We start from the raw sequence: 24,085 nt of genomic DNA on the forward strand, positions 1-24,085 counted from the left end.
CTGAGGGAGGTCGAGGGAGGCAGCAGGAATATCACATATATTATGATGGAAAATATGCTCTTCCCCAATGTCTCAAAAGTGACATTTTCCAATCTAAACTGAAGAAATCTAAAAGGACTTCCATTAAATTCTCATTTTTAAGGATCAATGTCAACAATATATTCAATCTGCAATGCACAAATTTATCAAAATACATAGGGTACATAATCATACATTCACAATGGAATGGGATGAGACTCCTTCTTTTCTTAATAGAGTATTCAGGGATTTCAGGAAATACCGTAACTTCGGTTCTGTTAAAGGTTAATTGTCATAGTAGCTTCTTATAGAGAACAAAGCTTCCTAAATCACTCATGGCACCACTGCACAATAGTGACCCATCAACTATGGATGATTTACAATCGGATTGGCCAGCTGAGCTAACTGCACCCACACATAAGCTGTTTCCACATCTCAAACACCCACCCAACAGCTCTCTGGAGGCTGAAAATAAAACTGCTTTCTTCCTGATTGCCTGATAACAAGCTGGCACTGTGCCCTGCTAATGGAAAGTCCCTACCTTAGGTAGGTCTTCAAAGCACTAGTGATGGTCTTGATCTCCCATTCTGCACAAATATCCGTTTCTGTTTCAGAAGCTGTTTTGGGGTCTAAAATGAAGAAAATACAATGCATGAAGCAGAGCAGAAAACAAAGCTACCAAATCAAGCACACAGAAATCATTCAGCCTCACTATTAACCAAAGAAATCCAAATTAAAACAAAAGGACACTTATTTTTTACCTCTTAAAAATTAGGAAAATGTTTAAGAATCCAAATGTCTACTGCTAGCAAGAATGCAGTGAAACTTAATCCTCTCATAATCTGCTGCAGGTAGTAGAAATAAATCCAGCAGTTTTGAAAAGCAATTTGGCAATACGTATCAAGAGTCATAAAAATGTTTATGTATACCCTTTAAACCGGTAATCCCACCTTACACAATCTATCCTTAGGAAATAAGATAAGACATGAGAAAAGTTACATACCAACCACCTGTTTAACATAGACTACTAGAAAAATATTCACAAAGAGACAACCTAAATGTCTGATAATACAAAATGATTAACTTAATTATGGTAGATCGACTTAACAGAATGTTGCTTTTATGGGATAATGGTGGCTACCAAGCAATATGAGAAATGTCTAAATTATTAAATAATTTTAAAATCATGTAGCAAAAAAAGAAAAATCAAGATTTCAAAGTTTGTGAGAAATTCACATGAACAAAAGCTGAAAGGAAATCCTCTAAAATTAAAATAGTGGTTGGGTCAGAGTGGTAGAATTATGGTTTTTATGTTTCCGAACTATGACTTGACTCTGTTACTTTTATTTATTTTTTATTTTTATAGGCAAAAACTGCTGAGAAATTCTGAATTTCAATAACTTATTTTCTGTTGTACCTCTAAACTTTTTCCTTGTTGAACACCCCAAAAGACGGACTTTGAGAGAGCGTTAGCGGTGGGGCAGTCAGAGGCGGGGCACTCACAGGAGCTTTACAGGAACGTCTCCCACCTCTGCAGCATCACTCTTACTACCTTGTATCTGCTATACTTTTTTTTTTATTACAAAGAGTTCTTGTTTTTTGTTTAATGTCCATTTATAATAGCATCTTGCTCTTGCTTGAAGGATGCAAAATCTTGTCTTATCTCTCTAAGGATATTAATGGTAGTTTTCTTTTTGATGTTTTGTGTTTTTTAAGGTAGTCCATTTTTGTGTGTTTTTAAGTTTTTATCTTTTATGTTAAAATACCTCGGGTTTCTGATTACCTGCTCATCTTTTAAGAAAAAGGCAATAAAAAAAACAGAACTGAAGTACTTCATGGTGGATCCGGTTTTGACTGTGGGCTCATGCTTTTTGATCTTTAACCCAATGGCAGAACACTAGTAATCCACAGGCTGAATCTGAAACAAATATGTCTCTGTTTTGTTTTGGTTTTCAGTTAGATTTGTGTGCCATTAACTGTGGATGTAACCTTTACCTACCTGTAAATCACACCACTCCTTTTTGATTTAAGCTACTTTCAAACTTGAAATTCCTACCTAATACTGGGAGAATTACAACTGTTATATTTTCTAAAGAATGACCTGATTCCATTACTTTTATATATTTTTAAAAATTGCTTTAGACCAATAAATGCAATGAGAGCCACCATAACTATATCAGCTTCTGATTATGTCTTTTGTCTCTTACGTGGACTTTTAAACAAATAAGTATATTTTAAAATAACTGTGTACTATGCTTAAAAAGATAATTCTTGTAGTCTCCCTGAGCTGCACACAGACAGCTAAGAAAAACAAGCAGGTGTTGGAGAACATGGCCTGCTTCACAAGCCAGGAGAACCCACCGTCTGCGGGCAAGGCGGCAGGAAGTAGAGACTTTTCAGTGCACTGGAAGGAAAATCCAGCTTCCTCATACTAAAGACTAGTGATTTGCCTCCTATCTCCCATTCCCTTTCCATTCTACACAGCACCCTGTTTTCTTTTGGGTTACTAGGGAGTCATTTGGGCTATTGCTACCCTTTCCTCACATACCTACTCCAAGTGCTCAGGTGAGGTTCTGCCTTTCCAGAGGTGGGGAATGAGATTCAGGACAGACCAATCAAAGCACGGTTTCTCTCTGGACCTCTGGATTGGTTCAGAGGTCATTGGTTGGCCCAAGACCTAAGTCAGTTGAATCACAGTGAACTTCGTGGCTTTTCTAGCACACGCAGGAAAGGATATCTGCTGTTTCCTGCTGGGCTTGCACCTGGAAGGTTTTGCAACAGCTCCAAGTGCCAACACAGAGCCTGAGAGTGAGTGTGACAAACAAAACCAGAGCTGAGAAAAGCACAAAAAGTGGGTCCTGATGATGTTATTTGAGCCCTTGTATCTCACCATGCCTTTTCAGTCATGTGAGCCAATAAATGTGCTTTTGCTTAAGCCACTTGAGGTCAGGTTTTCCGTTTTTGTTTGTTTGTTTTTTATGAGCCAAAGAGATCTAAACAATACAGCAGGCAAGTAGAGACAGACACTCGACTGTCTCTTTCTGGACAAGAAAAAAGGCACTGGACTGTCTTTCTCTGGGTAAGAAGAAAGGGCCAACACCTTCCAGCTGGAAGGAGGAATGACTCACAAGTGGGCACTGGGAAAGAACTCACTTGCATCCTAGTAGGAGGAAGCCAAATAGTCATGAATGGCTTAAGGATTTAGGCGTAATCCCCAGGTGAAGGCACAAATCCAGCTAGCACCTACTGCTCTTACTGTGTTCCCCTGACACATACTGGAACATGAGAGAAGAAAGGACCCAGCTCATAAAATGTGTGGCTCCTAAAGGCAACACATGTATGTGTTTGCAGGTGACTCTGGGCAATAATGAAGTCTGTCATGTCACATGAAACAAGAACCTGAAGAGCATGATTTTATCTCTAGGCCCCACACAACAGTAGCCTCCATAGAGTTCTATCACAGCAAATTTCTGAAAAGTGAACAAATCATCCAAACCTCACAGCTTTAATTCTTTCCTTGCTTTGTCATCTCACATCCCCTTAATGGTTTCTTCCACATAAGTATAGGTGCCCAAACATTCTGCTTAGTATGACCTTTTCCCCTCCCGTGACCAAGACACATGGAGAGCTGCCACACTGCGTGGTTCCTGGATGCAAGACAAACGTTACTGTACATTTGTCTGAGGAACAAACCCACTTCTACCCAAGAAGAGTGAATGTGACACTAAACGAGCAGCAGTTGGCAGGTCTGGGAGTTGTGAACTGTTCCATGCACCACATTTAGCAAACTAATGATTAGCTTCCACTTATTAGGGCTCTGTAACCATAGGAATATTGTGTAGCATTACAGACAAGAGAGCCAAATTACAGCCCAGCTAAAGGGCTTTTTATAGCACCGATGAGGCAAAGCTCATAACTTGAACATGTCCATTTTAATTCATTTTATATTCAAATTAAATTAAACACAACCTACCAAGCTACCTCATTTTCAGAAAGTGCCACTGATTTCTATACCTGCCTACCGATGCTCTGTTCACCTACAGAAAGAAGCTTCCTGGTAACATCTGAACAAGATGCAGAGACATAATGTAAAATTTTCTTCAGAACTCAGTCCTTTTCTCCCTGCCCTGTCACTTGACCACTGCAGTCCTTAGTAAAACTGTCCTAGGCTAGAGGAGCAGCTCAACGAACAAAAAGGAATCATGCGGGTAAGGAAAAATGAGTGCATTCCTCCCTAACCCACTCCCGCATGAATTTGGGAAAACAGGAGACACCGACTGACAGCAGTGTTCATGAGGGAGATGGTCTTAGAACTGTCACTGGATCAGTCCCAAGATCCATCTATAGTCAGTCCCCTGTTATGCTGCTGACAAATCACTAGGGACCTGGAGGAAATGATTAGGAAAGTCACCTATGTAACTCCTACATTTCCTAATAACACAGTATAATGTAGGCAAATTAAAACTGTTTTTCCTTCAACACAGAAGGTACTATATGCACACAGTAAAAAAATGTATTGAAGCAAAACAAATAGATACCCATGAAAAGGTGAGCCTTTCCTATGTTGGAGGCAGCTGCTATCATCAGTTTTATGTGTGTGCGTGCTATCTCAACAACATATGCATAGATGTGCAAAATATGAATACAGCTTTTTAAAAACATGAACAGAAGAACACTAGACATGCCATTCATTTCATGCACTGCAATTTTCATTGAGCAATATCTTAAGAAATTGCTCCATATCAGCACACAAACATATCTACCTCACAGTACTTCACCGTAGTTGAATATCCCATTCATAGAAATTAAGGTTGTTCCCTGGTTTGGCTGTGATGAACAGTGATATTTTTACATGTCTTACCTCTAAAAAACAATCCCCAAAGTGGAATTTCTAGGTCAAAGAGTATGTGCACTTTAAATTTTGAAATATATTGCTCACCCGCCCCTCAGAGGTTGTACCATTATATTTAGGTATGAGAGTGACCCCACTGGCAGGAACGATGAGATAGGCCAGCGTCCTCTGCCCACCCAAAAACAGTCCAAGCCCCTTTGGAGAGGGATGCCAAGCGGCACTGCCTTCATGCCACCCTAGCACCCCAGCTGCTTCCTGGAGTGCACAGAACTGTCTTGAGTTTACAATCCAAGTAGTGAAATTAGACCGGGGACAGAAATGGGGGGTGTCCCTTTATATCAAGGTAAGTGAAGTCAGAAGGGGGAAAGTCCTAAAAGAAACATGAGAGTGGCAAGGGAAGAACCTCAGCACACTTCTGATTAACCAGGAATAAACTCGACTTCTCCCAGAACCATGACCAATAGTTGAACAACGAGAAATCTATTCAGGTGTCTAGGACCACACTAAATGAAAGATTTAAGAATGCCAGAAAGTTAGAGGGAATCAAATACAACAGTCATCCAATTTTACAAGTATCCACAGTGAATTTAACCACAAAGATTTATAAACTTCTCTGTGTTTAGTTTTGATTAAACAGAAGAGTTTTAAAAGCTGACAAAATGTGCAAAGTGACAATAATGTATTTTTTTTATTTTTGAGAATTGTGTAATAACAAACAAAAAAGTTTGTTTTTCTCTAGAAAAATATATGTAAGAATTCCTTCATCAGACCTCAGTGTGTGCAAAAGAATGACTATATGGTGATATTTAAAGTAGTGAAAAGCACTCTGACCTGTGTGGCTCAGTTGGCTGGGCATCCTCCCTCAAAGCAAAAGGTTACCAAAGTGAAAGTTCGCTGGTTTGACCCCTGGTCAGGGCACATGCCAAAGCTGCGGGTTTGTCCCCGGTTTAGGCATGTGCAAGAGGCAACTGATCAATGTTTCTCTCACTCTCTTTCTCCCTCCCTTCCCCTGTCTCTAAAACTAAATAAATAGAATCTTTTAATAATAAAAGAGTGAAAAGGGGGACAATCTCTTGCTATACAGTTAACAGTCACTCGAATAAGTAATTGAGGAAAAGGAGAATTAGTTTTCATTGTAAATGAATAAATTCCAGGTGGTTTTTAAGAAGACCAAAAAAGTTTCACAATCCTGGAACAAGCAAGGTGTTTTAATGTGTATAATCCGCTTAGAAAAAAGATTGACTTTGTAAAAGACTGGACTTCATATAAATATAAAATATTCATAAGACAAAGCAAAAACAAAAGTACATCAATAATGTTCAAGATAAATGATAATCTGAAATATATATATTTAACATGGCCTCCATATCTAAACAGGTCCCACCACCGGAAGATGACCACATCAATGGAAAAACAGGCTAAAAATGCAAACAGGCAATTCATGGAGGGAGAAATATAACTCCCTAGCAAGAAACCTAGGAAAAATGTCTAAACTCACCTAGATTTACAGAAATGCAAAGTTAAATAAAAATGAGATTTGTTTAAAAATACGTTTTTAATTAATATGCAAAAAAGTAATAAAGATAGCAAGGATGTGAGGGACAGGATACTCTCCTCAGACTTGGCTGACAGCAAAGTGGGGAATATTAGTGAAGAACCTTGAAAACATGTATGAATTTTGATCCAGGAAGTCAACATCACAAAATAAACCTGAAAGAAATAATTAAATAGGCATATAAAAATTAAAAATAGTAATAGCTTAACATTTATTGACTAACAATTGGAGGCTCTAGATGCAGCAACCCACATACATCTCTTCATTTCATTCCTCACATTGTTAAAGAGACAGTGACTATTACTACAGATGATGACAGACGACCAGGAAGGTTTAAACAACTTGTGTAAAGTTAAACAGATGGAGAGTAGAAATGTAACTTGTCTAACTTCAAAGTGCTGTCTTGCCCCAATGGGGATGTTCACTTGAGTACTTTCTAGAATGACAAAGAATTGCAACCAGTCTATGTATCTGAGACTAGGGGACTGATCAAAATGTTATAGTACATCTCCCGAATACATGGCAAAAAGAATGTCATACTCCAGCAGAACTTGAATAACATCAGAAAATAGACACTCTATATTACTACATGGAAAAAGCCTGTTAATAGGCAGTAAATATGTAGTGTCATTACAATTTTGAAAACACTTTAATATATTATAGGATAGTATATTTAAAAGGTGATAGTGGTATGATAAAATGGTCAATAAAGGTTATCTGTGGTCTGCAAGACTGTTATTTCCTTCTACCTTTTGTCAGTCTCCAAATTTCCTACTATGACAACTTATAACTTTTAATCTAAAAAAAGGTATTTATAATATATACAGGAAGAGAGACATGCATGTACTGAACAAACACACAGCTGATTTATATTTTTGAAACATTAAGCTAAAACTTAAAAAGATATATCTCCACTTCACATTCAGGCAGAGAAAAACACGAAACAGCACATACATGGAAGTCACTCTGTTTCTAGGAATCTGCAAGTTTCCTGGAGCCCTTTTCACCCTTCACAGGCAATGACCCCTTGCTAGAGGGAAGGGGTCAAGGGTAGCTCTTGGTGCGACAGAAGCATGAGGCTCCACTGCATTTGCTATGAGAAATTCTAGCCAGCTTTCTTAAGGAATCCTAATCAGTAAAAAAAAAAAAAAAAAAAGGCGTTCTCAAATCATTGGCTCCTATGTTCCCTCTTCCCACCTGAAGTCCCCCAATGTATTAGGAGTGCACACAGTAAACTCAGTGATCAAAGGAAGTCTTTGGTTTTACTTAATTTTAACCCATACTTTAAATAGTAAAAATACACTACTCCACTTTTGAGAGACTCTAACAAATAATCCAAATCTGGCATATAATTGGGCAAGCAATGAATACAGAATACAGGAATAGTGAGTGAATGGTCGGCGCTCAGAAGCCATGTTTATTTTACACTCTTGCTGACCCACTCTAGTGCCAGTGCCCAAAACATATGAAGATGACAGCATGTTCACAAAAGAGAAGAGAGACGGGGCTTGGCCTTCAGGTCTGGAGTCACCCTGGCCTAATGGGTGAGTCCTCAATTCCACGATCCACACTGTTTAATGTAACTGGTCGAGAGATTCACAGATACCATTCTCTACTTGTCTTTTTTTTTAATTTTTCAAATACAGTTTATATTCAGTATTATTTTTGTATTCCACTTTTGATTAGATCTTGCGCTATGTTCATTTCTCAGCTCTGGTTGAACCTCAGTTTGGATTCTAGTCTATCTGCAGTATCCTCCTGGCAGAGGCAGCTGGCCTTGTGACTTTCAGCTGCTAGTTATTAGTTTTTCATGACATTTCTCAGATGTTCATGATTATATCTGTCTTTAGGAAAAGGAAGGAAGAAAACAGGACAAATATCTTGTTCAAGGGCCACAAAGAAAAGTGATAAAAACAAGATCTTTTCATACCACCCTTTGCTTATTAGCACAACTGAGCTAAGGTGCTTCTCTTTTAGATTAGCAAATGCATCTAAAATGTCACATTCTTTTCATTAGTCGCCTTACAGAAAAATCTGTCATCTTTGAAACCTTTCATCCCCTTCTGCTCCCCTGTCCGCATCCAGTTGGTTGCAAAATCCTGTTGATTCCCTCTCTCCATTTTGAGCCCATCCTTTCTTCCTAACCTCAGAGCAGCTATTTGGTGCAGCCTTTGATAGCGCATGCTCTTCCTAATCTACTGCAACTGTCTTCTTCCTCATTATCTTTCCAAGATCAAAAGCATGCTCCACATTGCTGTCAGTGTTATCCTCCTCAGACTAGCATCTGATCTAGTTAACAACTCTGTTATCATCCAGTAGCCACTCCAGGAAAGCACTCCTCCATCACTCTGTTAGTAATCCTGCTCAGTCCACAAGGTTCCACAAACAAAGCCCCTCCCCACCCTACCCTCTGCCATCCTCACAGAGATGGCTCAGGATTACCAGAGAGACACACAGGATCCAGGCCATCTGGATCCATCTGCTGTAGGTCATGTGATTGGCCTGAGATTGTGAAATGATTCACGTGAATGGCCTTATACTGATTAATCAAAGTCCACCCTGGGAACCTCTGCCAAAACTATCAAGAAACACACTCTCTTCTCAGTGATGCAAGCTCCAAGGACTGCTGAGACTGAACTACCTAGGACATTCCAATGAAGAATATACCAAGACAAGCAGACGTCATGGATAATGAAAAGCCAGACAAACACATGGAGAAGGCTCCCACAAATGTAAAGATGTCCCTGGAGCACCTAGACCCTCTTTGCCATCTTGCAAACCAGTTATATGAGCAAACAAAGGCCTTTTATTTTGCTTTTAAATTATTCTGAATTGCCTTCTTGACACTTTTGTGTATAATAGTCTTAACACACACAAATCCACTACTTAGAAACTTTTAATAGCATCTTACTTCCAACACAGGGAAAAAAAACAAACTCCTTAACACCATAATCAAGTTCTTCAGCAAATGGGGCCATCTCAGCTTTTCAGCTTTAACTCTCCTGTCCCAGCCTTGAGTACTTGCAAATATTAAAATGAAATTAAAATCAGTAATCTCTGCTATAGCCACCACAGGGCCTGATTTCTGCCCCCATGCTATTGCTCTTACTGCCTGCATCTGAATTATTCATCTGTTCTCTCCTTCATACTCAAGTTCCAGATCCAGTTCATGTTAGGCACCAGGATCATATTTTACATTACAGCTTTCATATGCATGCATATCTCCCTCCTACTGGACAAGGGAGTCTGAAGACAAGGAATAAATCTTTTTAAAGTTTCATCTCTAGCACTTGGCAATCTGCTTCAGAGAGCAGACACTCCATAAGTTTGCAGCTCTGATCAGAAATGGAAAGACTAAGGATTGACTTGTTAAACTCTTAATTCTTCCTTACATTAGAATTTTTCAAAAATTAACCATATCACCATATAACCCAGGAACTGTATTCTTAGGTATTTATCCTACTGAAACAAATTAATGTTCATATAAAAAACCCATACACAAATTTCAGCAATTAAAAAAATAACTATTGATGTAAATCTGAAGGGAATTGTGCAGAAAAGAAGCCAACTGAAAAAAAAGCCGATCAGAAAATATTACATGATACATGATTCCATTTATATAATAATCTTGAAATGACAAAATTACAAAAATGGACAGCAGAACAGTGGTTGCCAGGCATTACAAATGGGAGTAAGGCAGATGACTATGGCCGTGAGAGGCCATCACGATGAATCCTCATGGTGATGGAACTGTTCTGCATCTCCACTGTATCAATACCCTGGTTGTGAGACTGTACCACAGCCCAGCAAGATGTTACTATTGGAGGAAAGTGGGTAAAGGACCACAGGATTTCTCTATATTATTTCTTACAACTACATGTGAATTTATAATTATCTTAAAATAAAAGTTATTTTTTAAAAAGACTAACCATATTCCAAATCTGAACCAAAAACAGATTCCCAAGAAGTACCTTAAAAATAATCATAGTTTCAAATGAAAGATCTCAGTGTGACTAGCAATATAGTAGAGTTTTACCTACAAGAAGCAAGGAGTGTCTCAAAAAGAGGCGGAGTTGTTCTCGTCAACACAAGACACAAGAGAGGACAATTCTTTGCATGTGAAAACTATTTTTAGAAACTGGAACGGCAAAAGAAATGACAAATACTAACAAGAGAAGTGCCCCTCCCCGGGACACTGAGTAGTGGAACCCTGAGTGATAGTCCATCTCTCCAAGTATATGGCTGGGCTTCCATGGGGATAAATAACAGCCACTGATCTGTGAAATCTGATCTGTTTGCCATTTAAATCCATGTGACTCACTGAGGCTGGCTGCATTTATATCTCTAAAAATACAGGAAATCTGCAGCCTACGCAAATTTGGCTCACTGGCTCATGGGTTTTTGATTCAAACATGGCACATTCACAGATAGTAGCTTCATATTTATATCAGCCAGCTGCACAGGAGGTTCTGCTGCTCAGATGAGAGACTAGGCTGAAATCTAGAAGCAAAGAGAATCAGAAGAATTATCTGCTTACATATATTTTATCTGGGAGTCATCTGACGCCTTTTCTTTGACAGGGAACAAGAGACCCAAGGTCCTCTATGGGCTAGAAGGATGCCCTTCCTCAGACATGAGGTGTGCCCCACTAAATGCCTGTCTCCAGAGAAGACAGAGGGACTCATGAGCTATGAAAGACAGAGTAGAGGTTGGTGGTCACATGAGCGACCTAGCGCCCCTGGGACTGGCAGTGGCCAAGGCTCCAAACAGAAAGGGTTGGTGCCTTGGATTTGCCACTTTTTGTTTCATCCAGTTGCCCTCGGTACCTCTCCCAGGAACTCCTGCAGCCATGAAAACAGCTGAGTGAGGGAGCTTGTTCTGAGTGTTACCTCTTGGAACACTCTGATTCCTTCCCTGTGGGTGATCCATACATACGGACCTGGTGACTTTTCAGAGGTGCCCTCTCTGTGTCCCCTGGGGCCTGTCTGGCAGAGCCAGGGCTGCACTCACCCATCAGGATACTCAGCAACTTCTGCACTCGGGAATTGACCCCCACGATTCGGTAGAGCCCTTGCTCATTGATCCCTGAGAAGAGAAACAGTGATGATTTAATTAGAGGTACATCAAAACATGAGTCAAGCCAACCCAGCCAAAGGCACTGTTCTCATTTTCTCGGTCCTTCTAAAAGCTGCTTTAATTAAAGTCCCCTGTCACTCAGCTCTGCTCTTAGCAAAGGAGTGCAATTGGTACAGCTGTCTAAGATTTCACGGATGTGCTGCACACTTCAGCCCTCATGTTAGTTCAGTCATCAGAAAGAAAAGGAACCTTCCTCTTCCCTTGCCAAAGGCAGCATCTGAAGAGTTTTGAAAGATGCAAAATATATACTTTAAATAGATCATAGTTAACTGGTGTTTTAATTTAAAAAGCCAAAAATTACATGATAAAAATTCATACTTCAGAAAAGGATAAACACTTCACAACTTATTTTCACATACAAAATGAAAATATTGAGGTTTAAGGACATTTTAAATCTTGGAGAATGTTAGCCAAAACTGAAAAATTAGAAAATCCATTCATTTATAATGAAAATATTCATTATAAAGAAAAAGAAGGACCATCTTCATTCGACGCAAGGAAATGTACAACCAGACTGGAAGGGGTTTCCCTTCAAACACGCAAAGAACCAAAAACTAACCCACCTCAGTCCTTTGTTAAGTACAGATGAGATCACCACTGCATCATTTACAAAGGGGATGATAATTCACACTAAGATCTAAAGTGACTTCTTCCTGTTGGTCCCAGGCCCATCATATGTGGTACCTGGTGTCCTGCTTCCTGTCTTGTTCCCTTGATGTCCATTTTTCAACCACTGGCCAAAGTGAACTCAAAGTATAAATCCGTTTAAACCTTCTCTTTTCTTAAAACCTTCCCATGGCTTCCCATTGCATTTAGATCACAATCAAACCTTACTGTGCCTACGAGGCCCTACACGATCAAGCACAGGCCTAGCTTGGACCATCTCATCAACCACTCCGCTCTGCTGCAGAGTGGTCCTCCTGTTAGTCCAACGTATCTAGCTCAGGCCCCCAGTCACAGCCGTGGCACAGGACTCCCTCCACCCAGACACTCCTGTCCCAGATCTGTTCAACATTCAGGTCTCAGCTTAAAAGCAACCTCTTCAATCTAACATTCCACGACAAACACTGCTGGCCCATATCTGGCTCCCCCTTTATCTTATTTATAGCAGTTAATAATATCTAAAATTATCTTCTTTGTTTTTTTGTCTTTCCCCCACAGTTACAATATAAACTCACAGTACAGTGACTGTCTTCCTCACCATTGTATCTCCAGCACCTGGGTCAGTGTATGATACAGGACAGAACAAATAAAACAGTGAGTTATACTCCATCAGAGCCACTACTTTGGAGCCAAACAAAATTTCCTGGGAGAAATTTGGGGAAAGGCTCACTCTACAGTGTCTTCTCTACGACCTATGTAGAAACGGAACTCACGAATAGAAGCAAGTGGTCTGCGATGAGGGGGCTCTACAGCTAAAACAGACCTATGGAGGCAGGCCATCATCCTGCATGGCTCACGGGCTAGGAGACCCTGGTCCACAACTATGGGAAGGGCCCCACGTCACTTGGTAACAAAACCTTTATTCAGTAAAGTGGTGTCTAAAAGGGCTTGTCCTTTCTTAAGTGTTATCTTTTTCCTTCTTCCTTGTGCTTTCCTGGGAACTTGACACATCCCAGCTTCAAGCAGACAATGATTAACGAGCCCCAGAGAACATGGGGTTCTGGTCACTGCTGGCCACCACAGTTATATGTGTACGTATATGAACTACGGTAGGGAAACAGCCACTTCCTTCATGTATTTACATTAATACATGACTCATGCTGTCCTTATGTCCTCTTTGTGCTAAATGAACTTACTTAGAAGTTAAAACATCATTTTCACAGGCAGAAGCTAAGGGACCAAACCAACTGTGACCTTCTTCTTCCTCACTACTTATCATGTATATTTTCTGGCTTGACATCAGAAAAAGTCATCCTCTTGAGGTATGTGTTTGCATTTATCACACAGACTCTGAAGGGTTTTAAATGATTAGGCTTCTCTCTTTGTTTTGGCTGCTGAAAACTGAGTGACAGACAGGTGGCCCACCTCAGGCAAACATAGAGGCTGAGGAGGGGAGTTTCGTTTTGAACTCACTTTGGTTCCACTTTCATGCCTCTACTTTCATTAACCCTGCAGCTCTTATATCTCATTCTTTATTTTAAAATGAAAAGCATTTCAAAATGCCTGTTGAAAACTTACCTTAGTTATATCTACTTTTAAAACTTGAGAAACTGTAGTTATGGAAAATAGATAACACCATGATACAGGGGCAGGAATGAATCTTCCCTCTCCCATCACCCCCAGATGGGTTGGCTCATACTTGGCTGTTCATAACCTGCATTTTTCACTTACTGTTGGGAATCGCTCTGCCTGGTTTAAGGAGTTGTAACTGCCCAGCATGGATAAGCCTGAGTGTGCAACCTCTGGAATGCAAGCCACTTAGAAGACAAAGCTTGTCTCTAGTAGCAAATGCTGCTTCTGCTTCATCCCCTGCCCTCAATGCATGGTGGGATAGTCCATGAAGGGTAAGACCCCTCAGAGGGAGGATCACTTGGGAGGCCATCATGGAAGGACTTGGGGGGCTGCAACAAAGAGGGAGGGATGGACCCTCGCCCCCCAGCTATTCTGACATAGCTCAAGTCCCCATGTCCTCTGGGAGAAGCGCTTCCTGGCTCTAATGCACTTAAGCCTAAAAACCTGTGATGGAGGAGACGGTGCAGCCCCTTCCAGGCTAGAGCAGGATCTGGGGTGATCGGGTATAAGAAAGAATTCCTAAAAGTCCTGTGAAGCCTGCTTTGCTAAGAGTGCTTTCATTCAAATGATAAGGGTCCGAGCAGGAAAGGAGTATATCTCCCACAGTTTCTGCCAACGCCCTTTGCTGACAGACACTGACTCAGACTAAGCCCTCAGATTTCTTTGAAATGTTATCTACTGTTTGACCCTTACCACCTGTATTCCTGTGTATTACAACCCAGTGAAAGCTCTTGAGGAAGGGGCTCTTGGCCTTTCTCCTCTGAGAGATTGGCCACCTCTCCTCCCCAAGCAGATCACATCTTCGTAGTTTCACTTTCATCCATGGCGGATAAGGGGACTTTGCGGGCAAAGTTACCCCCACATCTGGCTCCCAGAACAGGGACCTGACAGATCCAGGACCTGCTTCAATCCAGAGGCTACAAGCCACATTGCCACGGACAGCACGCCTAAGTAGATGGAAATTAGTGCTTCATCCCCAGAGGGACCAGGAGCACCCTTCGGAAAGGCCCCCAGGAGTGTTACAGATAAGAGGAAAGGTTACTGTTCACTTTCATCCATAGCGGACGGGTGAACTTGCTGGCAAAGTTGCCCCCACAACTTACTATATATAATGAAAATCCTGGGGGTCAATAAATGTACTTCAACTGCATTTTTAGTGATTCATGATTTTTTTTTGTTGCATGAATGTACCTCTGTTAATTTAACCAAATTTTGAGACGTTTGGTCAGTTTCTGATCTTTCACCTTAATGATACTTTTCTGTAAACAGCCTTACAGCTCAATCTGGTCCATGTCCTTATTTCCTCAAGACCCATTACTCCCAGAAATGTCACCTATTTCTACTTTATATTCTCTGGTTATATTTTACATTATCTGTGCAAACTGCTTTAATTATCTATTGAAGGAAAGTATAGTAGAAATAAGCAAACATTTGAAAACATAAGTACACATTAAAATAACTACATTGGACAGAATAATTTTTGACTAGCTATAGAGAAGTAGAGACTTACAAAGTTAATTTTTTTCCTCCCCCTCTGCTCAATGCCTTATAGCCTTTATAGAGACAATTATATTTCTCAACTGGAAAGAGTTATGGATCCTGCTTTAAAAGACAGAACTTCTTCCAAACAAGTAAAAAGGGCTGATGGGCCAAGAGACTATAGAATAAATAAGATTCGCATATTTGAAAATGGTTCAAATCAAACCCAGTGGAAAGATAATTATCAGGTTTTCTAAGAGGCTCAGCAGACCAGTGCACTTAAAGCTCCACACTGTCAGAAATGAGGATTCGCCTTTGCGCCAATCTCAGAAGAGGGGGTGAAGACCACCTGGATGAAACAACACCCCTGATCTCTATGCCCTGCTCCTACAGACCCAGCAGAGGTCAAAGTGTAATAGACAGGCTCTGACCACAGTGCCACTATAGAATACTAGGGGCCTGACCCATTCTTAACACCTGGATGGTCTCCAGCAACAAACTCCCCAGAGCAGATTCTTAACCTGAGGTCCATGGACCCTAAAAGGTCCACTAGAAAATCCGGGGTGTCTATGAACTTAGGAATACAATTATATCTTTGTTTTCACTAACTTCTAACTGAAAATTAAGCATTTCCCTTCCATTATGATATAAGCAACAAATCACAGTAGATTAACAGTACCTGCAACTTAGAAGTCACAGATACTATCATAATATATCACAATTGTTGCAAACATCTTGAAACACAACTACTTGCAAATTAAGCCAATTATCAACCCACCACCATAATTTATTATGTAAAGTGTTAATAAAGAAAAACATCTTACCATCTCACAACATATATTATTATTATATCTTAATATGTTCATAATGAACTTTAGTAACTGGTTTCCTTTCAATCCCAAATATTAGATACATATGTGTTTAAAACTTTCTTTGGATCAGCCAAAGAGATCGATGACACCAAATCAGCTGAGACGCCCTGCTTCAGAACACGGCTCGTGAAAACACATTGGCAATGATACTTGGGAAGTTAAATGAGTCACTTAAAATTAGAAAACAGCAGGTAGCAGGTCTGATGCCTCCCCAGATGTGTGACCTTCACTGAGAACAATGCCATCTGTTTAACTACTTTACCTCTAGTTTCCACAGCATGGATGCATTTCTTGATAATATTGAAGCCGATGATGTCCAACTGGGCCGCTGAAAGAGGAAGAGAAGAGTCAAGTTGCTGGCAGTGCAAACCAACCTTGGAACAAGGTATGACCAGTCCAAGACGACTCAGTCCCATGGTATGGCCACACATTCTTTTAATTTTTCCCACTAACGGTACAGGAATGATTTTAAAAAATAGCTGGTATTCACTGAGAGCTTACCACATGCTGGGTACAGTTCTAAGTGCTTTGTGTATATCACCTCATTTAATTCTGCAAGGTTATCCTAAATGTACAGCTGAAGAAACTGCAGTATAAAGTGACGAGCACCTTACCAAAGGAATAACTAGACATCCTTTAAACTGTCTGGTTAATGTTAGGAGCTGGAGTACTAACTGCTTGTCGGTCTACTTCAAAAAGCATAAATTAACTGTGGCCAGGTAAGACTGTTGGTTAGAGCACCATCCCAATATACTGAGATTGCAGGTTTGATCCTGGTCAGGACACATACAAGAAACAAACAGTAGATGCATAAATAAGTGGAACAACAAATCAATGTTTCTCTCTCTCTTCCCTTTTCTCTCTAGAACCAATTTTTAAAAGGCATAAATTAAATGCTCAATAAATGTCGGACAACTGCTTGACACAGATTATCTCATTTTTTCCCTAGAAAGTCCTATAGGCTGATACCATGATTAACTCCATATTACAGAAGAAGAAGCTGAAATCTGGCAAAGCTAGATCTTAACCAAAGATGCAGGTCTAATAAGTGGGAGATTCACCCCAGAACATGTGTGATCTAACTGCCTTATTTTTAATATATTTTATTGATTAGGCTATTACAATTGTCCCATTTTTTTTCTCCGTGTGACCTAACTTCCTTAAATGTGACCATGAATTAAAGAGAGAAGTAAAATTCTGTTTGGGTTACTAGGGGAAAAAAAGACCCAGAGGGAAATCAAAATAGCCAAGAACAGAAAAGCTACTTGAAGAAGAAGACCTAAGTAGAGTCACCCTCTTGTGGTGAATCGGCAGGTAGGTACAGTATTCCACCTGCTCTACAACCCACTGTGTCACTCAGAAAATACATGCTCCACAACAGCAACTTTTTCCACAGCACATCATAACTCATTTCCATCCTGGCAACAAAGCTGAGAATCCACCAGAACTCATATCCAACTCTGGTTTCCCAACTAATCTTTAAGAATGGGTTCAACTTTGACCACTTAGGGCATCAGGACCAAACATCGTACAAACGAATGTTCAAAGTAGAGAACGAAATGGTAGAAAATAGGAAGGTGAGTATTTAGAAGTGCTTTGTCATCATCCCAGGGCAAGAAATAACTGTGTATGAGAACTGAACGGAACTTGAACTCATCTTGGATTTAATCCAAATGGAATATTTCTCCAATTCTAAATGTCTGAGAAAATGTAGATCCAATGAAGATAAAAATCCTTTAAAAAATCACTGACAATTGCCCAAATCAAACTAGAAAGGAATGCTAATTTCCAAAATCTTCTCTTCCCAAAGGGAAATAGCTCTTGTTCTTACATGCATACTTAGTGCTTAGTGGTACTTAACACACTTGATCTCTAGGATGGTAAGTAAAGTACCAAAAAAGAAGGAAAATGGTGTTTTTCTCCCTGGAGACCAAGTGCAATACAAAACCATTGCTCTTATTCCCTCAAAACTGTAAAGAGCCTACTAACTAAATCCCTTGCTTTTTCTAGTATGAACCAGGTATTTACTTGGCAAATTGTGTTATATCAAGTTTTCTGACTAGAAGCTGTAAGCCAGATCAAAATTGTTCTTCCAAATGAAACTCAATTCACTCATGCCAGAGACGTTTCCCAAACTTAAAAAAAAATTTACAACACACAGGCCAAATACCTCTTACAATCTAGGGGAAGATTTTTATAAGTAACAATTTTATTGAGATATAATTCATACATCATAGAGTTCACCCATTTAAAGCTTACAATTCATTAATTCCTAGTATATTAACAAAGTTAAGACTCAATCACCACTGTAATTCTATAACATTCCCATTATCCCCCACAAAAACCTCATACACCTTAGTAGTCACTCCCTATTTCCCCCCTTACCTCTAACGCCAGAAACTACTAATCTACTTCCTGTCTCTGCAATTTATGTAACTGGAATCATACTCTATGTGGACTTTTGTGTCTAGCTTTTTTCATTTAGCATAATGTTTTCAAGATTCATCTCTGTTGTGACATCAGTACTTCATTCTGTTCACGATGAAATAATATTCTATTGTCTGGATATACCACATTTAATTTATCCATTCACCAGTTGTTGCTTCCACTTTGGGCTGTTGTAAACAAATGCTCTAGGGACATCTGTCTACATGCTTCCACTTCTGCTTCTCTTCAGTACATGCCTAGGAGTGAGGCTGCCGAGTTACAAGGTAATTCTATGCTTAACATTTTTTTTGAGAAACTGCCGAACTGTTTTCTGAAGTGCTACACCACTTTACATTCCCACCAGCGATGGATGAGGGTTCCAATTTTTCCACATCCTTGCCAACATTTGTTGTGTCTTTTTTATTATAGCCATCCTAGTGGGTGTGAAATGGTATCTCACTGTGGTTTTGATTTGCATTTCCCTCATGACTAAGTACCTTGGGCATCTTTTCGCGTGCAGGGGAGGGTTTTCACTCCTTTATACAGTAGTTAGAATAGAGCCTACCAGAATGTATTTGTCAGAGGGAAATTACATTTAAAACTTAAGGAGGTTTTCAAAATGTTCGTAAGTGACTCAAGTCAATTGAAGCCTTTTAGTTCTTCTTTGGAGAGGTTCTTTAGAGGTTCTTGCATAGGGATGACAGTGAAAGAAGTATGGGAAAGAACTGCCATTCTGCACAGTGCTCTGGGGAGCTGCTGAGGTGGGTTCCAAAGTGGGATGTTTTGAGAGTAGGTTTGTAAACAGGGAATCAATGAACTTTTCTGTCCAGACCAAAAATTATTTTGTTTCCTTACCCAATGAATACTGATTAAAGTTGGAAATTTGGAAATAGCCTGGAGCTGACAGCAATGAGCCCACCTGCAAGGTACATGCTCATAAAGCCATCAGCACGAGTAGCTGAAGAAATATGGACAGAGCTAGACCAACCTTACAGAGGCAAGTCAGTCCTTGAACCTTTTCATGTGGAGCTGTGGGAAGCGAGAGCCCTTCCTAGGTAAGTAACAGGTAATGGAAAAGAATACAACAGCACCTTCCAAGTACATCCAGAAAAAAATTAATTTCCACTAACCTACATTAACAACAATTACTTCTTTTGGAACATGGCAAAGCAAAACCCCTCCAAAAATTCGAGTAAATGTTCATCCTTGGAGTTTCCCAACATTAAAAGTTCTCTAATTTGTTCTAAACCAGCAAACCCCTTTTCTTCAAATAAATCTTACACAGATGTTACACATAAAGGCCTTACACATTACACATGTAACATAGTATTTATTAGCATATATTAGTTCAAATGTATACAATGCTTAAATATTGCAAAGCCAAACGTTAAAAGCTCAAGATAACTCTTTACTGCCCTTTAATGTGTCCAAGTTTCATAGTGATGATAATTATCACAGTTAAAAACTGTGTTAAGAAATGAAATTTATATCAAACCACTTTGCCCAGCAAGAAACTCATGAAGTGCAGCTTCAGTATCACTGCTCTGAATCTCGAAACCAGAACTGGTGTAGGTTATGTCACTACCTGCAGCCCCACGTCTCCCTGCATCTCAGTCTCTCTCCATCTCTGCACCTGTTGCACTCACACACATGCAGGTTTGACTTCTACTCTCGTCAACCCGAATTTCCTGCTGACGTCATGATTAGGTTACAGATGATTAACAACTGCTTTATTATTTAACGTGTACTGAGTACCACTAATGTGATAGGGACCACAGTGCATACATAGCAGGTCATTAGTCCTGATCTGTGCCTAGCAGGTTCCTAATCTTGAATTAATTGAGATCTCCTACTCTGAAAATCGAGTTTCCACTAAAAGGTTTAGAACACCATCACCACGGAGCATTTCACTAATGACACAAAAAGTCTGTGCAGCCGGACAGATGGAATCGGCTCTCCTTAATCCCCTCAAGCAGGTGATTCAGCTCTTGCACTGAGCCAAGGCTCAGAAAAGGTCAGGGATTTATTTGCAATTTCTGTATCCTTATAATCTCTAGAAATAATCTCTCATTAAATATCTACTAGGTTTGCATTTTTCCCTTAATTTGACTTTCAATGACTCCTTGCAGGAACTATGGCTCCTATGGGCAACATCCACTGTCTTGCAACTAAGGCTTATCTTCCTCCCTCGGCCCCAGGTTCAGCCTGCCCAGATTTACGCACAGTGCAGCCAAAACAGCTGCCAAATAATGAATACTCAGAGAGAGTGCACCAAATACCCAGGCTGACCCGCCAAGTTGGAAATGTATCATCCTCCTATCTTTCATTTCAACTTCTGAAGCCTTGTTTTTTTTTGTTGCCTTTTAGAGAAACGGCCCAGGTCACACAAACCTGTTTTCCAAAGTGCTGTGGAGAACATGACAACAATGGAGAGGTGGACTGACGCTCGGTCAGCTTGGAGAGTCTCAGGGCAGCAGTGGGAGGACAATGCCTGGAAGACCACTGGGGTCTGTGCTGTCATGCCTGGGGTAAGAACTCTGAGACCAGGGAGGCAGGGGAAATCCAGAAACAGACAGTTTTGCTCTTTAGGGAACATACTTACTACAAGATTTGATCAAATTCTTTTCATGTCTAAAAGAAGGAGGTTGGTGGGCCAGGCAGACAAAAATGGTTTTTGTTTTAAATGTTCATCTGAGAACACTTTTTTCATTGCTCATAGAAAAATAGAGGAAGGGAAAGAGAGAAACACTGACGTCAGGGAGAAGCATCAATTCGTTGCCTTCAAGGGCACACATGGGGAATGAACTGGCAACCTAGGTATGTGCCCCGACCAGCATCATCAACCTACCCATCAAATCAAGCAGCACAAGTGCAAGCTTACATTTATTTGTATAATCCTGCAAAAAAGATCTGTCTACCAAACCAGACACACATCCGTGAAGGCAATGGTCCATCCATGTACATCTACAATGTTTTAAAATTTTTATTTATTTTTTAATTTATTGATAACAAAGAGACACATAAATTTGCTATTCCACTTATTTATGCATTCATTGGTTGATTCTTCTATGTGCCTTGACCAGGGATTGAATCCTCAACCTTGGTGTATCAGGATGACACTCTAACCAAATGAGCTAGCTGGCTAGCACTCTTCACTTGTTTTATTCAGTACTATATCTCTGTCTTTCACTGTTTATACATTGTTAGACAGGAAGTAGAAGCATGCATTTCTGATTCTGGATGCATGGATAGGCACACTGGTGACTGAATAGTGGGGAAAGTTGCTGAGGAGTAGTGTGGTGTAGCCAAAATGATCTTTCAATTCCAACTGATACAAAAACCCTAGGAGAGTAGGTGAGTTATTTAAGCTTCTGACCCTCAGCTTTTTCATCTTTTGTGAGGGAACAATGGGTAAATAAAAAAAATAAATGGCCTGATCTAACCACTTCCTTCCTTCCTGTATCAACACAAAGAGGTACTATCCCCTAGAAGTGCAGGCCCAAGAATGAGTTCAAGAGAGAGGAAAAACAAAAGTAGTGTAAGCCAAGACATGAAGCAGAGGAGACAAACCTGAGTCCAGGTTTTCCTGGACACTTTCAGAAATCCTCTACTTGTTCACCGAGACATTCTCATCACCGAGCTGCACATGGTGGTGTGAACCACGGGCTGGCTACGGAGGATATGGGGCAGGCTCCTGCACATCACAGAAACTGGGCCATCTAGAAGCAGTCCAAACGGCCTGACGGTTGAGGAAGGCCCTGGAAAACAAGGGCATTCTCCCCCACACCTTAGTGCTGCCCAACAGGTCTCCCTCTTCGGGTCCAGGAGCCCCCTTTCTGAAAAGCACTGACCTCTGTTGCCCTATCCCAATCCTCAGTAGTCAGAACCAAGAAATTAGGCAAGAAGTAACCAAATCACCAATTTTGGACAGACGGGACTCCTCCATACCATAGGTGGCCTGACGGACGCATGGTCTGTGAAAACAATGCTCTGGGACACACCCAAAGTCACAGGCACCCTGGGAACTCTAACAGACCTCCAGGAGACAAATCCCTTCCTAAGGAGAGTACTGATCTTCTGAATTACCTCAACACACAGTGGAATGGACTACTACTCTCCTAAAGCTGGTGGTATTCAACAGGTTTTTCCTAGCCTGAAATTTCCCCCCAGAAAACTTATTCAATTATCCTTTGGTTAAAAAAAAACCAAACAAACAAACTTTCAAGCACCTTATGAGAGAAATGGAATTTGCTGGAAGTGCTGCATGTCTGCATAAAAACACGAGATCTGAGAGGTGAGGAAGTTGCTGCCCCATTTCTGATATGGATGGACACAGAGTTTGTTCAGAGTCATTGTGAGCAGGCCGCCGTTTTATTGGACATTTTACAGACAGCTCCATGGGCATGTTCTTACCACAGGAATTCGCTCAATTTCCCAACTTGATTTGCTCTTTCCCAACCTACCTGCTCCTTCTAAATTGAATCAATTTCAGCCCCATTAAAACCCATGAAGAAATAGGCCCACATTGAAATGAATATGCGAGCCACCTGGAGAACAGATTACCAACTGGTTCACACACTCATTGGGGGGCACTCCTTATTCTGAGAGCCCCCAGGGAGCTAGGACTGGCTGGCTACAGCCCGAGGAAACTGTACTCAGCTCTCAGAAGTTCCCAGTAGGTCCCAGGAACACTGGCCGATTGTTTCTTAACTGTCCAGGTATGAATTACCTACTTTGGGGATTCTCTACAGCCAATTTTTAATCCAAGAACAGCTCCCCAAGACCCTGCACTCCATGTGACTTCCCTGCCTACTCTGCCTTATACTCTACTCTCTGAGCAATATGCATAAATAGGAGAATGTGTACTAACCTTAATATTAACTGAAATCACATGCCTTGGAAAGAGAACGATAGGCTTTAAAGCCAGATAAATCTGGATTAGAATCCTATCTCTGTCTTTGCTACTCTCTGGCTGAGTGTGATCATAGGTAAGATGCTTCACACCTCTCTGAGACTCCCCTAGGATTAACCCAAGTAGGTGTTGTAAGGGTCAAATGAAATATACTGCAACTGTGACTCATTCGGTATTGAATAAATGGCCATTACCAGTATTACCAATATGAGGATGTTACCGCCTCCCAATACTTGAACTTTCCAGATGATGCAATACTTTCCATACTCAAGTCCATGTTGTCCTTATAATAATCCCATGGGGTAAATATTGTTACCATTCTTACTACTAACTTCTTGCTGTGTTTCTACACTAATGGGTATAATGAAGGATAATACATTACCATTTACAGAATTATAGTTTATTTGATTTTCCCAATATATCTGTTAGGTTTTAATAATGAGAAAAGCCAGGCCCGTGATGTTAAGTGGTAACAACAATGATGATAATGGAGCTAACACTCACTGAGCAGACTGTGTTGCTCTGGGCTAAGCACTTAAAAGCATCCTCTCCACCGCCTCCTCTTTATTTTGTGTGCAGGAAACCTTGGCTCAGCCAAG

The 24,085-nt window shown here is 40.4% G+C and overlaps 1 protein-coding gene across 7 annotated transcripts in view; it reads right to left on the minus strand.

Annotated features, from left to right (window-relative positions):
- Positions 1 to 24,085, minus strand: part of ARHGAP26 (Rho GTPase activating protein 26) — a 416,835-nt gene that overhangs the window by 164,294 nt on the left and 228,456 nt on the right. For all 7 annotated transcript variants that reach the window (XM_053666461.1, XM_037141721.2, XM_053666462.1 and 4 more), the window contains exons 13-15: positions 16,410 to 16,475; positions 11,436 to 11,510; positions 560 to 647 (exon numbers count right to left, since the gene is read on the minus strand). In XM_053666461.1, the coding sequence (XP_053522436.1) occupies positions 560 to 647; positions 11,436 to 11,510; positions 16,410 to 16,475 (229 nt within the window). The remainder of the gene's footprint in view (positions 1 to 559; positions 648 to 11,435; positions 11,511 to 16,409; positions 16,476 to 24,085) is intronic.

This window comes from Artibeus jamaicensis, unplaced genomic scaffold (genome assembly GCF_021234435.1).
Source record: "Artibeus jamaicensis isolate MK-2021 breed Jamaican fruit bat unplaced genomic scaffold, CSHL_Jam_final contig_456, whole genome shotgun sequence".
Classification (NCBI taxonomy): Eukaryota; Metazoa; Chordata; class Mammalia; order Chiroptera; family Phyllostomidae; genus Artibeus; species Artibeus jamaicensis.